Source organism: Helobdella robusta (genome assembly GCF_000326865.2).
Source record: "Helobdella robusta unplaced genomic scaffold HELROscaffold_32, whole genome shotgun sequence".
NCBI classification, from domain to species: Eukaryota; Metazoa; Annelida; class Clitellata; order Rhynchobdellida; family Glossiphoniidae; genus Helobdella; species Helobdella robusta.
The window spans coordinates 1,523,404-1,539,623 of NW_008704589.1; the positions used below are offsets into that span (position 1 = coordinate 1,523,404).

The following is a 16,220-nucleotide window of genomic DNA, read 5'->3' on the forward strand; positions in this document are numbered from 1 at the left end:
TTATATTTAACAATCAGGGATTACTATGTGTCTGTGTGTTAACGTATGTGTGTTTGTTAGCGTGTGCGTGTACCTGTGTGTGTGTGTGTGTGTGTGTGAACGTGTGTTTTTATATTTTTTATTTCATTTTTCAACAGATTAAAATCTTTCTTTTTTTCCATTTTTTTTATTAATTTCAATATAGAAAACTAAAAATTAGAGTAAAGCTAAGCAAGGAAGTTTTCAAGCAGAACTTTCTGGACGAAAATTTCAAACTTGGATCGTGTTGCGCTACTGATTCGATGCACCGTATATAGAATAGTCGCGAGAGATCCCCATGATCACAGCCATAAATTTTTTCCTGTTGTACGTATATACTATGCTGGTAAGAGACCATAATTAAAAAAGTACAATTCAAAAACCCGCAGTGTATGTGTATATACACCACGCACACACATACATGTGTATATATATACATGTATATTATAAATATATATAATATGCATACATATGCGAATATATATATATATATATATATATATATATATATATATATATATATTACAAAATAAACATAATAGTGAGTAAATAAAATAAAATTGTGTGAGACAGACGTAGCACCAATCATAACAATCGTATTTATGTTTCTCACAGTGAAGATGAATAGATGAATAAGTACATACATACTTGAATATTTATGAACATCTGCCGATTGCTGGCCATTCATTCGTTCATTCATACATTCATTTCATTCATTCATTCCATTCGTTCATCTGATCACTCGTTCATAGTTTATTCTTTCACTGAGTCATTCACCTGTTCGCCTTTTGCCAATTATTTACTAGCAAATACTAATTAATGTTCATCAATGTTTGTCCATTTTGTCCGTTGGTTCATTCATTTGTTCATTTGTTAGTTCGTTTATTTATTTGTTCAGCTCATTCTCTCGTTCGTAAATTATTCATTCGTTCGTTCGTTCATGCGTCGTCGCGTGTCAGCATTCTTGATTGCTTAATTATTATTTGCCTGCTTAGACACTTCCAGCAGCAAAGCAACTACACGTACACACGTCTACAAGTAATTTGCATATACTCTCCACACGCATATACATGGCACGCATACATTCACACACACTAACGCACACATTATAAACACACACAACAACACACACACTATATCACTATATATATATTATATAAATATATAATACGCACACGTACAGAGTATACATGCTTTTTTACACGCACAGGCAGGTAGTATTAGTATACACACACACACACACACACACACACACACACACACACACACACACACACACACACACATACGCACGTATGGAATCCAAACGACATTCTTTGGTTAGTTAGGCAGGTGTTTGCTTTCTAAGCGCCAATTTCAAATTGCTCGTGTGCTTATTTTCATTGTATTCTTTCTCATTGTTTCTTGTTTACACTATATATATATATTATATATATATATAATAAATAAATATATATATTATATATATATGTTGGAAGCAGACATATATATTATACATATGTATATATACACACATACATACATACACACATATATATGAATATGATGTAAGTATTTTCTCTAACAATACGAGTATAATGTAGGTATAGAAGGTATTGTACAAATGTAATTTATGTTTGGTATGCGATAGAAATTGCAATCATTTGAGTCGGCCTTCTCTCGTGTTGTGAATGTTTTTGGCTGTTAGGAGAAAGTTTCCTACTTTTTGTTTATGATGCGATAACTAATGGGAAATAATTTAATTTAAATTAACTAGCTATTAATATATAATTAGAAAATGATAAGCTGTAATTATTAACCTTAAATAACAAATTTGATGCTTATATTGTAATTAATTCCAAATTGTAATTTGTTTTGGTTTTGATTTGTTCCAACACTTCATCTAATTGGTCTACAACGACGCGACTGCATAGTTCTTCATTCGATTAAACTGGTAACAAATACCTACCGAGCGAGACGATGGTGCCCCAGCAGAGTGAAGTGAAAGTCTTAAAAGTGATGGTACGTTTCGACGATGTCAGTGTACTCGTCCCATGCACCGACAGTTCCATGACCATCAAACAGCTGATGCTTGCGGCCGCCAACCGGTTCAAGAAAGCCATTGGAAAGGTTGGTTGAGATTTATGGCTCCTTTTTTGCAGTTGTAGTTTTCAAAAATTTTGTACCGTGTACGGTTCTCTACAATGGATCGAGTTGAATAAGTGGTGCTTTACTTTATCATCAATGTTAACGCTTTTATATATAAGCGCTTATTTTAAATCATTAAACGTGTCTAGTCTAGTTGGATGGTACAAGAACATTTAATAAATTTACATTCTTATTTCTTTTTTGAATTGCGAAATAAACATAAACGTTTGTTTTATACAGAGTAACAATGTTTAATGTTTAATTGTTGCTCTACTGACCACGTCACCGATGCAAACATTTTTGGTAAGGTTTGTTTTTCGTTAACCTGTTCAGCCGCATGAATATGGCGTGAATGTCATCAATCTGAAGTCCTTGGAGGGCGGGATACTCGATGAGGACGATGAAGTGTCGCAAGTTATCGAAAACAAAGAAAAGGTAGGTGCTCACGTTGATCGATTGGTTGACTGATTTAGCTGACTAATTAATCGAATGAATGATTGATGTATTTCGTTTGTTGTATGTCATTTTGCCATCTAATCCGATGTCATTTACTTCAGACATTTAACTATTCAATTAATTTGCATACACCTGTGACTGACACACAAAGGCATATATCGCAACGCCCGAGCAACACACACAAACGCACGCACAAATTTGCTAATGTATCATACGCACGCAGGCGTATACTTATATGTGTATATAAATTATACATTATATGTATATATATGTGTGTGTGTGTTTGAGTGTGTGTGTATGTTTGTGAGTGAGTGTTGGGGTGTGTGCATATATGCGCGTGTGTATGTGTATTTGGTTATTGTTATGTTAAAAGTGCAAATATAATTAATTGTTTAAATGATAAACAAAATTTTCAGATAATCGCCGTTTTTGAGGAAGACGACAAAAGGATACGAAGCAGTCGTGGAGATGGCAGAAGTTCAATTGAGACGAACAGTCCCGACATGTCTAGGAAGCAACCAGCGAAGATGAATTATCCAGACGAATGTTTCGATGAAAATTCCTTCATGACCAGACAAACCAGTGAACCAGTTCTCAGCGCCAACGACCCGCAACTGATGGATGACGACCCGAATGCCAGTTGCAGTCAAGACGACACCATCTTATCAATGAGAAGATTCGAGAGGTCCTCCACCAGAAGAAGATGTAGCAGCAACGGCAACAACGTCAGCCAGCCACAACATGTTTCGTCGGCACTACCTCCAATTGGCTTCGTTAGGAATGCTAGTTGGAGAAAATCAACATTCAGAGGGAGTAAGAATGTGATGAACTGGGTTCAAAACCAACAGCAGCAGCATCTTAAGGTTGGTGCTAGTGCGTCCGATTTTTTCTAAATAAATTAAATTTCAAATTTCTATTTAAACATACATTTTATGGTAAAAAAAACTAAAGTACCAATTATTATGACTTATAAGATATCCAAAAGAACTGAGCCAGTAGGATCTACAGAGCTGAAAAAGGCAGATGATACGCTGAACGTTTCGTCCATTTCAACGTGCGTATGTTGGCTTATTGTAATCATTCACTTTCTACCGCGTGTTTCAAAGACTGTTGTCTTGTGCTGTTGATCTAAGTTTAACATCTACTACATAATTTGTTATATAATTTTGATTGGGAATGATGTGAATGAGTCATGCACGTACATAGGAATGTTGTAGTTTTGATTAGCTGTAAATTTTTTATAGGGCTAAAATTTAGGATTTATTTAAACATTTTTTTTGCAAATTTCTTAAGTGTGACTGAGCGTTCATTTCATATAAATATGAATTTTATTTGTTATTATCTACTGAATCAACTCATTTGATAGACTGGTGAACAAGATGGTCGTCCTTGATAATGATAAGGAATCGTTGGGAATTCACGTCATGCCCGATCAGGATTCACTTGGCAGGTATGTTAACAAGTTAACGTGCTCCATTTTTTCATGCTGTGTTATTTTAATTTTTATATATAACTAAAAATTCGAACGAACGATAGAACAATTGGATTGCTGGTTCACAACGTCGACAAGGGAGGCAAGATAGCGAAGAATGGACAGATTCGAGAGAAGGATTGCATCGTAGAGATCAACGGCACCTCGCTGTCGGACGTCACATTTCAAAGGTACTGTTTGTCATTTTTACACTTTTTTTTATTTATTTATTATTATTCAAGCAATAAAAATTATCTCCAAACCATGCGGTAGGTACTTTGTTTATGCACGTATGTTTGAACGCAGACTGTCTGTTATGATTGTAATTCGAAATTTAATTCGATTTGAAACTGATGTCAACAATATTTTTAATTTGAGAAATAATTCAGTCGAATAATGCACGTCAACTAATCACGAAACAGAGCACAGAGTATATTGAGAGAGGCCTTGAACTCTTCAAAGTTGTACCTTCGAGTGGTACCACACGAGTACAGAATGACGTCATCATTCATCAGACCTGCCATTCCGTCAACATCCACACCGTGCAAAGACGATGCACTGATGTTCACACCTAGCAAGGCGAACCCACCAACAACTGCACACGTGAATTCAACGAAACCATTTTACACGCCTACAGTTAGAAGTAGCAACAATTTTCAAGGGGGCATGAGTCAGATGGCCAAGTCATCAACATGCTCCAAAATCACGCAACCATACCCCGTAATCAACTCTCTTGTTAGTTCATCAAAACTGCAAACCTACGCTCCGACTGCAGACAGACAACATGTTCAGATAGTCAATTTTAAAGTTGATCTAATTAAAGGTACATTTATAGCTATAAATGTAATTGCTTAACTACATTTTATACTATTTTTAAATAAAATTACCACTCCTTATCTTATCATAGCATAGAAATTATATTGAAACGCTTTCGAATCGGCAGGAGCTCACGGCTTGGGCTTCAGCATCACGACGAAGGACAATGTGACTCCTAAACAAACGTTTCCAATCTTCATCAAGCACATCCTTTCGCAAGGTGCCGCTGTCGAAGATGGCAGGCTGCAGGCCGGTGACAAAATATTGAAAGTCAGTTGAGTTGTGCATTCGATTTAAAGGCTCTCTTCATGTTCACGGATGTTTTGTTCAAATGCTACTAAATAGTATTGGCAGATATGTTTGAATTAATATTGCTTATGACTGCGCGAATAGTTTTAAAATTAACTGATTTCAATTTTAAATTTTTGAATCTTTATTCTTCATTCTAAAATATTTCTGCAACATATGAAAAGTTTCGACAATGTTTTGATTAACGGTGACGTGGTTCAGGTGCAACTGCAACTCTTTCGTTGTATGTACTAAAAAATACAATTTTGACGAATATGCACCAATATGTACTAAAAAATTTCGCACCGCAGGTTAATGGCATGGACACGTCGACAATAAACCAGGATGAGATCGTTTCTTACCTGAGAGGTATCAAATTAGGAGGGAAAGTTGAGATGCTCGTCGAAAGGCTGGTCGTCAACGCTGACATTAACAACAACAACTTCAACGTGGACACATATTGTGATTTCGGTAACAACCTCAGCGAAGAAGACGTCTACACCTACGTCATCAGTTTGGCGGGAAACATGGGCATAGGAATAAGTGTTCGAGGTAAGACCAAGAAAGAAGACAACGGAGATGTGAATGATTTGGGGCTGTTTATCAAGTCTATCCACCCAAGTGGTGCAGCTGCTAGAGATGGAAGATTGAAGGAGGGCGATAAAATCATTCAAGTGAATGGAGTATCCTTACGTAACTTAACAAACTCAGCAGCCAGAGAAGCATTGAGGAATGCGATGGATTACGAAGGACCGGAACCAGAATCCGTTTACTTTGCTGTGCATAGATGTGCCAACAGGAATTCTTGGATGATTAACACTCCTAGTTCATCAGCATACAAGGTTTTTTGCCAAATATTTTTTTGAAAATATCTTACAATTTTTAGCAAAATTACTGCAAATAATAACCTGATTTGAAATGTTTTGAAATTTTGACCTTGTTCAAGGTTTGTAAGCAAGACAACATTGCATCTTCAACAAAAGATTCGGCACAGAAATATTCACATGAGAGAATAAGAAATCGTATTCCAAGCTTTTCCACTAGTAACAAAATGAACGCAGATGGGATTAACACAAACCATGACGCTACCTTCGTTGAAATAACAAACAACTTCTCAAGAGACGTTCCCAACATACAGAGTGTGTCAGACAGAAAGAAAATAAATCGTGAATCATCACACGTTTCTTGCAATAAAGTTAAAATCTCAAGAAATGAATTAAACGAAACACAAGTTACGCTGAAAAAGGCCCTATCCGACGAATCGTTGGTCAGCCATAGCACGACGATAATAAAGACGCCCCAGGTCGACACACGCACTTGTGGACTGAAGAGGGAAACACTGAAAAAGTATACATCAGTTGAGAATATGGCCAAATTCAACAGATTACCAATGTCCAACCAAATGCCCTCAGTGGCTTCCCAATTGAAGAAAGTTCCAGAAGATGAGACAACACAAACTAATAATGTTTGCAGCACGGCAAACAAAAACAAATTCAAAAGTATTTTCAAAAATATTAATTTTTTCAAATCAAAATTCAAAAAAGAGAGCAAAATAAACCAAACTCCTGACAGTGCGCCCATCAGTGCCAACAATACTGCCGAAGATAAAAAGTCAATAATCGAGCAGTTGACTCGCAAACATCCCCACAACGTAATCATTCCTTTCCAGAACGATATCGTGACGTCATCACAGACGAGTGACTACAACACCATCGACAAGAATCCTAACTCAAATTTTGCAATGAAACAAAGACACGCTTACGATTCCTCTAACATTTATCAATCTAACAACTACAACGTCAGATCGAACCAATACACGTCGCACAGCAATCAACAGGCAGCAACAACCAACCAAGAAATGTGTAACTGCAGCGATTGTTTCGCTTACCATCAACGTCATTATCAGCAGCAGCAGCAACAACATCCTTATTCACACTTTCCCGCCTGCATCACTCCACAATTTTCACGACCAAGGAACGTCTCAGGAATGGCAAACCGAAATTCGCAATTGTATGATTATTGTCCAAACTATTCAACTGATGAAGAATTCATGCCTCATCACCCTGCTCACTGCCATCGCCCGCAGCAATACTACCAGACGCAGCAACTCTACCAGCCGACACGCAGCAGCAGACCTTTCTACAACAGCAGCAACAACAATCCACATTATAATTACAACTGCCAAACTCAAGGTAGCGACTACAACAGCGATGACTTCATCGATACGAACCACGACTACGACGATCCTTTCAACGAAACTTCAACCACGCTCCACCACTTCTGAACGATTAATACTTTCTTAGAAATTGACTATTGTAATTATTTTATGTTCCATTTTGTTTCAATTTTTAAAATAAAAGCAATGAAGATCAGGGAATTAATGTAATTCGTTATTTCGGAAACCAAAAAAAAATTTACAGACTAGAGTTGATGAGATAAAACGGAAATTCAAAAACAAATAAATTAAAACAAAACAGCAAGAAACGCAAATTAAAAATAAAATTTACCACAAATATGCAGTAGTAAACAGAAAGAAAATTGCACGAATTCCTTATTGAATCTCAAATAAAATTAAGAACAATAGATCATCAGTGACGTCGTAACAAGATAGAATGATCAAATCATATTCACTAATAAATACAATGTGAAAATACCGTTGCAAGTTGAATAAAAAATTTATAAAGAAAAAATTCAGAGAGAAATGTGCATATATTATTCGTAACTGTGTTGTATGTGTGTGAGGTTTCATTTATTTTTCTTTCTATATGCGCTTATTATGCAACATCTACAATGAATCTGACCATGTATTAAAAACTGCAGCGTAGCTAAGAAAATAATTTTGACTAATTTTCAAATGAAGTTTCGGAAATTTTCCACAAGGAAGGCACTTGCGGCCGAGCCACACATCAAACTGTAATTCAGGCAGACTTAATTTAAAACCAATTTGCAGCACATATCAGCAACAACAAAAATTAATACCAAACACGAGGGAGAAAATTAAATATAGTACAATCGATGATTTAAAAAAAACTCGTTATAAATGATTTCAATAAATAAAAAGAAAAAACTTGAAACGTAACTGATATAAAAAAGCTTAAATCGATCATTTTGAAATAAATATACAACAACAGCACGATAAGAAGAAGCATGACAATTACGCTGTATGCATCAAACCACCACACTAAAATTAGGGTAAAAACTGAAAAATAAATTGAAAAAAATCACTTTCAGAAGATTAAAAAAATGATGTTAAAAATTGAATGAAACTTCAATACTTTTAAACATGATTATATGGTGATGAACGTGAAGATGAAGATGATGAAAGTGGATAGGAGAATGGAGAATGCTGCTGCTCTGTTGGGCGTCGATGCACTGAATGATTCTTCCATCTGTCAAATATTTGTCTAAGCATCAAGATTTGACGAAAGTATCTCAAAATACAAATAAAAACTTAAAATACGCATCATTTAATATACACAGAAAGCCATACATCATCAGAAAATATTCCCAAAATATAAGTTGATAAACTATAAAGAGCCATTGAAAGTTAAGGCATACCTTGTCGAAGGGTAGACAGAGTGAGTCATCAGAGTTCACCTCAAAATTTGATAACAGAAAATCTTTATCTTTATGTATATTTCAAATTAGCATTAAGGTCAATATTGTTGAGCCTCTTGTTAGAACTAATAAAAAAAACTAAAACATTTCAAGTTAAATTTATTTTAATTAGATTAAAAATTTATTTAAAATCTGGTTTTATAGCTAAGAGCAAAACTGTTACGTTTTAATATTGTAAAAGTCAAAGCTAAAGCTAGCGTTATTTTGAAATATTAAAAAAGTTTATTGCAACACTCTATGCTATTGCTCATGTAGACACTGCTTTACAATGCAAAACCGCTTTATCAAGATCGTTCCAATAAGCATGTTCCAATTTTAACCCAAGTTATCATCGATACGGCAAAATTTTAGTAAAAGATGGCAAAAAGGATATATTGAGTTGGTTTGAATGGAAGACTCATGGATTCATTGAAGTAACACTTGCAAGCGTCCTTCACCTCTGTAGCGTTGTCATGTTGGTTGGACTGCGTGTCAGTTGTGTGGTCAGATATGTGATTGCTGTTGGAGCCACCGTCTGCGCTGTTGTCGTATGCATGATGGCTGCTGACCACCAGCACCAACATCAAGTTCGCATCCCTCATCCTCATTGTCTTGTACGTCCTGAGTACATGCCAGTGCGAGCATATATTGCAACGTATATGTGAAAAAAATAGGAGAGAAAAAATACATTTTCAATTCAAAAAATTCAACTTTGATTACAAATAGGTATGTTTACATGATCATATATAGCCGATGATCTGGCAGTCCAACTACAACATCCTTCATCTTAATATATAATGCTTTGTATATAATGCTAAATCTTTTGATTTCGGTAAATTATGGACCGTGTAAGTGGTGACCAATAACATGATAGCATGTATGGTCTGCCTTTCAAAAGGTGTACATCACACAATTGAAACAATAGTGGAGAAACAAGACATATATTTATAATATCCTACGTTTAAAACAAAATTTAAAATAAAACATCTGAAAGCCATAAATAAAAACAAATAAAAAACTAGCAAGAGGGCAAAAATAAAATTAAAAATACCCAAAGCATCAAATACTACGACCAAGAAAAAAACGAGTAAAGAAATGAAAAAAACATTACTTTGAGCAATTTTGGCAGTCGATGGAAAACTCATTCTCCTTTGCGGCATTCGTACCAAAAGAATATTTGTATAAGTTCCTCTGGCAGTATTCCTTTGGGCGGTTGTCTGGCTCATCGCCGAATTCAACTGTGTCGTTTAACATTCGTTTAACACTTGTTTGTATCAACAACATGGTTTCGTTTGTTTTTTTTCGAGATGTAATAATATAATTATTTACTAAACAGGCAAATTTTTTTCATTTAAAAAAAATAAAAACTATCATGTGACCTATGTTAAATCTAACGAAACCCAATTTTAAAATGGGTTATGTGAATAAGATTTAACAAACTTACTATCGGAAAAAACCATATCCACCATTACGCTGTTGGATGAGAAGAACATTTTTTAATTTAACGAATTTTTAAAAAAATTTACAAATCTAAAAGTTTAACATATTTAAAAATTTTACAAATCAAAATTTTTTACACAATTTGAATTAAACTTTTATTGCACGAAATAAGACCACTGAAATAAATTGGTATATTACCATCGAATAATAATAACAACAACAACAATAAAAATAATAATAATTATATTAACCTGCATATTATCTCAAAGAATGTGAACAATCTAAATAAATAAAAAACACGTTAAACTAATTGAATTGACTGAAATATAATTAAATAATTAAAATAAATAAATAAATAAAAGATTTATAGTTATAAATTAGTTACACAAATATATACAGGAAAAGAACTTACACATAACTCATTCGATGCAGGTCAAACATTCAATGAATAAAAATACTAATAAAATTATTTAGCATAAAAAAATTATAATTTTTGAAAAAAATTGTCAAAGAAACAAAAAAAAAACTCACCCATGAAGGAAGGAGAAGAGTTTAGGAATTATCAGCTGGTACGTCAGACTCGAAAAAAACTGATAACATAACATGTGATGATGAAAATAATTGTTAAAACTTTCAAGACATTGTTTGTATATCAGTGATAACACTCAGAAACAACTAACAATAACTAATGCCAACTAAACCTGTACAAACGTCTATCTAATACGACTAACAAATATACAAAACTGTCGCCTAGGCTACCTACTTTATCATTTTCATCTTCCTTCTTCTAATACTAAAACCACTACTACTACTGCTACTATGGCTGCTACTACTGCTGCTGCTGCTACTGCTACTACTACTACTACTTCACAACGCATCTTTCAAAATTAAGTAGTAACTAAGTGAATGTCAATAACAACAATAGCAGAAACAATAAAAAAAAATGACAGCTGACGGATGTGATGTGAGAAGCGTCATCAGTTGATCCTAGGTCTGAGCAGATGGAAAAGTACCTCGTCGTCTCATCCCTGCCAGGTTGATCGGGAAGGTAAAAAAATTTCATCATCCTCATCGTTATCCTCGTCACCATCACAGATCATTTAATATTTAATTTAATATTTAATTTAATATTTTATTTATTCATCAAATCAAACAATTGTAAGAAATGAAAATGATACGGAGATCAAAAAAGAAAAGATCTTATGATAGACCACCGTTAAACAGAAAAATTTCATTTAAAATAAAGAAATAGACATTAATACAAACAGAACTTTAAAATTAAACTTGCGTAAAGGCTACAAAAATATTGACAATATAATGGATTGAAACAGCATAAAAACATTAACACGTAGTTCAGCGAATAAACCAATAAAAATTCGTTATTGACAAAGTAAAAAAAAAAAAGAGTAAAAAAAAAGAGTAAAAAAAAAAGAAAGAAAAGAGATCATCATTACAAATTATCATCATCATCGTCTTCTTCTTCATAAATTATCATCATCATCATTCCATCATCATCATCATGTCTGCAAATTATCCACAACGCGAATCATCATCACCATTATGACCACCACCACTACCACCACCATCATCATCATCATCACTACCATCATCGTTATCATCACCATCACTGCCATCACCGTCATCATCACCACTACGAAATATCGTCACATCTAAGAGGAGTTCAACTAACAGTCTGTAGATTCTATTCTCAAGCATATGTTTCATAACATGCGGCTCAACATCGCCAAAAAACAGACCTACCTATTTTGGAGGATTTAAAATAAATATAATTATTAAATAAATAAGTAATAAATAATAATTAATATTGCAAAAAATAGAATTAATCATAAACGAATGGATAAAAAATATTTATCTGATATGACGGAGCTACAACGTATAGAGTGACAACAAATTAAATTGAGATCAAACTGCGAAATCTAATCCAAAAATCCTGAATAGATGATAATAATAACAAAAATAAGACTCGAGCGATATTATCAAAAGATGAATGACGTGATGAAATGATAACAGACATGGTCCTCATCATCATCAGCAGTGATTACGATGCCACCATCATCAAGCAGGTAGGAGACTGATGTCACAGGCGACGACGACGACGAAGAAGATGACGTCAAACTATTTTCGATGATGATGTTCCTCAAAATCTGATCTCTGAAGACAGCTGCCACAACTGAATTACGGTAGAAATGACGATGATGATGGCTGTGACGATGATAATGAGGATGATGAAGCATTTTTGTCATCATATCTTTCGTGCAGTTTAGTTTATCTATCAAGTCATAAATGGCATAGAAAACAATGTATTGATAAGCAAAAAAAAAAAAATAATTCAAAAGCAAGCAATGAAAACAAACGACCTACCAGCTAGAGTTGTGTCATGAACTTTTATATTTCTTCCACATATTAGAAACCTCTCAGTAGTTCCATTCCAGAATTTCATTTCTTAATTTCGTTTACAAATTATTATTATTATTTCTCTCTTAAATATTTACTTATTTTTCACAAGTATAAACAACACACTCAACACACACACACACACAGCGTAAGCGAATATTAGTGGATCAAGGTTTTCACACACATTTTAATTGAAGAAATGAATAAATAAATAAATGAACAAACGAATGAATGAACATATGAATGAACGAATGAATGAACACACGAATGAACGAATAAAGAAAAAAGAGAACCTGCGTCATAAACATCAACCACCCACGCGTCATCGGACTTCAATATCCTCTCCTCAAACTGCAGCTCAAACTTCTTCATGACACTTCGAGCCTCTTGTGCATCTCTGAATGGACAGGCAAGTAAAAAGAAACTATGAAAATACGTCTAAAAAGGTAATACAGCGTACTCAAAATAATTGCAATTTAGATAGAATTTGCAGTTGGAATATGGAATGCTAGGCCATTAGGATGACAACCAATGGAGGAAAAATTGAAATAGCCATATGAGAAATTGAAAAATAATAAAAAATTATGAAACAACAAGAATGCATGGAAAAATGGAATGAATTCCAATTGAGCTGATTAACTTATATACATAAAATGAAAGCTAAACAAAATATACCAACTTTTCAGGATATATTTTCCATAAACTTCGACTTTTCAAAATATTGAAACCGGTATAATTTCTGCAACAAGATTATTTAAAGAATAGTTTAAATAAATAAATAAATAAATAAATAAATAAATAAATAAATAAATCAATCAATCAATCAATCAATCAATCAATCAATCAATCAATCAATCAATCAATCAATCAATCAATCAATCAATCAATCAATCAATCAATCAATCAATCAATCAATCAATCAATCAATCAATCAATCAATCAATCGATCGATTAATCAATCAATCAATCAGTCAATCAATCGACCAATCAATCAATTTGTTAAAAACAGCTTTAGATTTACTAAAAAATAGAAGAACGTTGATAGGATCAAGACAGCCACAAACAGAATTCAGCCACAGAGCAACAACTTACGAAGTGAGATTATTGTTGTTGAAATAATCCTCCCAATCATCTTCAATGTTCATCGAGGTGAACAGATCAAAAAATAACTCGTTCTGCGAATCAGAACCTTCGGCTGATAGATGATGATGATGACGATAATGATGGGACAATGGTGATGATGATGACGACGACGATGATGATGATGTTGGGACAATGATGATGATGATGAACAATGATGCGGTAGATTCTACCAATCAACCGTTAATTTTAATAATGTTTATCAACAAACAAATACAATCCCCAGAAGCATATAATTCAGAAATCCAACATGACATATCATCGCCATTACCATCACAAACTTATTGACAAAGTGATATCTCCCATTAAAACTAGAAAGTAAAAAATAATGACAAAGAAACAATAATGAACGCTGACTGACTCAAGTTTTTCGAGATAAACTTTTCGTAGAAGTATTCCAGAATGTCGGTTGCATTCATGCTCTCCAACATCTCCTCTATCTCACCGTCTACATTGTTCTCTAAGAATCTGGAATTCGATAATGATTGACATTCAAGTGGTTCACTCTTTAAACAGTACATAAGAAGGCCACATCGATACCAAGATGTCGGATTCGGATGAGAAATATCCCACTCGGAAAAGATCTTCAACCGACTCCGACAGTCTCGTTGATAACAGTCACCAGTGGTTTTGGTGAGAGTATTAAACTAACAAAAACCTGTCAATAGCAATATAACAGGGATGGGCAAATTTTTTGCTGTGAGAGCCGCATTGAGAACTATTTTACCTTTAAAAGGCCGCTTATGTACTTAAATATCAAATTTTTTTAAAGATTTGTGGCTTCTTTTTTTTGGTCATGATGTCTGGCTGACGACCATTTTTTGGGCGAACATGGCCTCGCGGGCCGCATAAAATAGCTTCGCGGGCCGTGGTTTGCCCACCCTTGCACTAGAACATAATAGGAACATTTAAAACGACAAAAAAGCATCAACGTAATTACAGAAATTATAATTGAAAAACAAAAAGAAAAATGATGATGACCTTTTGTTGATGGTGAGACTTGATTTCTTGAAATCATCCCACTGGACATCTTCTGCATTTTATAAGAAATTTAACAAATCAAACCGACTGGACATAAATGAATTAAAATAAATTGAATAAAAAAAACATAAAAAAGAAAGATTAATGATTGAATGAAAGTTAACAGACTTTCAATTATTGGCTTGTATTTGATGGTGTATTTTTTATGGCTGTCACGGAGATTAACCACCGCTACGCTGAAAGTATGTGTTCAAATCAATATCAATGAAAATGATGCTCCGCTACAAATATCATCGCAAACAATTACATTTAACATTTCAAATACTTTGTGGAAAAGTATCCAAAATATTGATTAAAATTAGAAAATCACGTGTTCAAAGCCAATGACGCCAAACCTGAGATTGAAATCCTTCACTTTATCGTAGTTGTAAGTCTTTGATCGATTGATTACATGGTGCTATCGTGAAGATATTTTGATCATTTCACTAACTTTTATCAAGAAAATTTTAGTTTAGGCAAAAATTGTTTAATAAAAACTATGACTGCCCTAGGATATTAAATTTTAAACACAAATAAATTCCTGAAATTTGCCAAACCCACCTCATCATTGGAGATGTCGTAATCATTTACAGTGATTTGGCCTTTCTCGCCATTTATCATTGCCTTGCGAAGCTACAAAATATTATTAACTCAAGAAATTACTGTGTTATCAAGAACGACTCGGTCAAATAAACGTTTGTGATTTGTATTACTTCCCAAGTTTATAAATGAACATTTTGGCACAAATTGACATTTTTGAAATTTTAAAATAACCAAATTTTTAAAATGACATGGAAACAATTTCAAACTTCAAATATATGTGAACTTGGTTCTAAATCTGCGATGTCAACGGGGAGGAACTCATTCTTCTGTCGTGTGTTTCGGTGTGTGTGTATGCGTGTGTGCGTGCATGTGTGGTGCATTTATTTTAAACAAGCAGGTGAGGTAAACATAATAAACCAACAACTCTGAAATTATCAAATAAATTAACACATTAACACCAAACAATAAGTTACTTATTAGAGAAAAAAAAACCAAACCATGTTTTCATAAGATGGATGGTACACAGCTATGCCTTGAAAATTTACTATAAAAATATAGCTGTCTGGCCTGAACTGAAATAAAAATATAGAAATATGTCACATCTAATAATCCTGCTGCAACTTTTAATAAACGCAAAGATGAAGAGGAGTGCGTGAAAGTGCACAGTATTATTGATATATGTAGATATACAAACGTAAGTTTCGGCATCACTGTCGCCTAGCAATTTTTTGATTGACATGTGCATTCCGAGAACTCCCATTATCGTCAAATTACTGGGCTGTGGAGTGATCATACCATATTTTGTTCCTCCAAACATCATCAACGTCATCGTATCGTCATCATGATTGTCAACAAAACAGTGCCCAACACATTCAGAACGTGAAATCAT

The 16,220-nt window shown here is 33.9% G+C and overlaps 3 protein-coding genes across 3 annotated transcripts; 2 read left to right on the forward strand and 1 right to left on the reverse strand.

The window, feature by feature from the left end:
• Positions 1-1,977: 1,977 nt before the first annotated feature.
• Positions 1,978-3,494, forward strand: HELRODRAFT_175158 (hypothetical protein; the record flags this gene model as incomplete). The annotated part of the gene is made up of 3 exons (XM_009022592.1): positions 1,978-2,127; positions 2,479-2,580; positions 3,018-3,494. The coding sequence occupies 3 exons, from the start codon at positions 1,978-1,980 to the stop codon at positions 3,492-3,494; spliced, it is 729 nt and encodes a 242-aa protein (XP_009020840.1).
• A 486-nt stretch (positions 3,495-3,980) lies between these two features.
• HELRODRAFT_192383 (hypothetical protein) lies at positions 3,981-7,547 on the forward strand (the record flags this gene model as incomplete). Its single annotated transcript, XM_009022593.1, has 6 exons — positions 3,981-4,051; positions 4,138-4,263; positions 4,495-4,895; positions 5,016-5,158; positions 5,488-6,018; positions 6,123-7,547. 6 exons carry the CDS (start codon positions 3,981-3,983, stop codon positions 7,458-7,460), a joined length of 2,610 nt encoding a protein of 869 aa, XP_009020841.1. The 3' UTR covers positions 7,461-7,547.
• Positions 7,548-7,553: 6 nt separating this feature from the next.
• On the reverse strand, positions 7,554-16,160 carry HELRODRAFT_192384 (hypothetical protein; the record flags this gene model as incomplete). Its single annotated transcript, XM_009022594.1, has 16 exons — positions 7,554-8,806; positions 9,166-9,394; positions 9,885-10,011; positions 10,218-10,246; positions 10,745-10,803; positions 11,169-11,241; positions 11,904-11,974; positions 12,247-12,404; positions 12,596-12,676; positions 12,922-13,025; positions 13,308-13,367; positions 14,126-14,236; positions 15,145-15,206; positions 15,350-15,421; positions 15,598-15,657; positions 16,026-16,160. 16 exons carry the CDS (start codon positions 16,158-16,160, stop codon positions 8,609-8,611), a joined length of 1,629 nt encoding a protein of 542 aa, XP_009020842.1. The 3' UTR covers positions 7,554-8,608.
• Between the last annotated feature and the right edge of the window lie 60 nt (positions 16,161-16,220).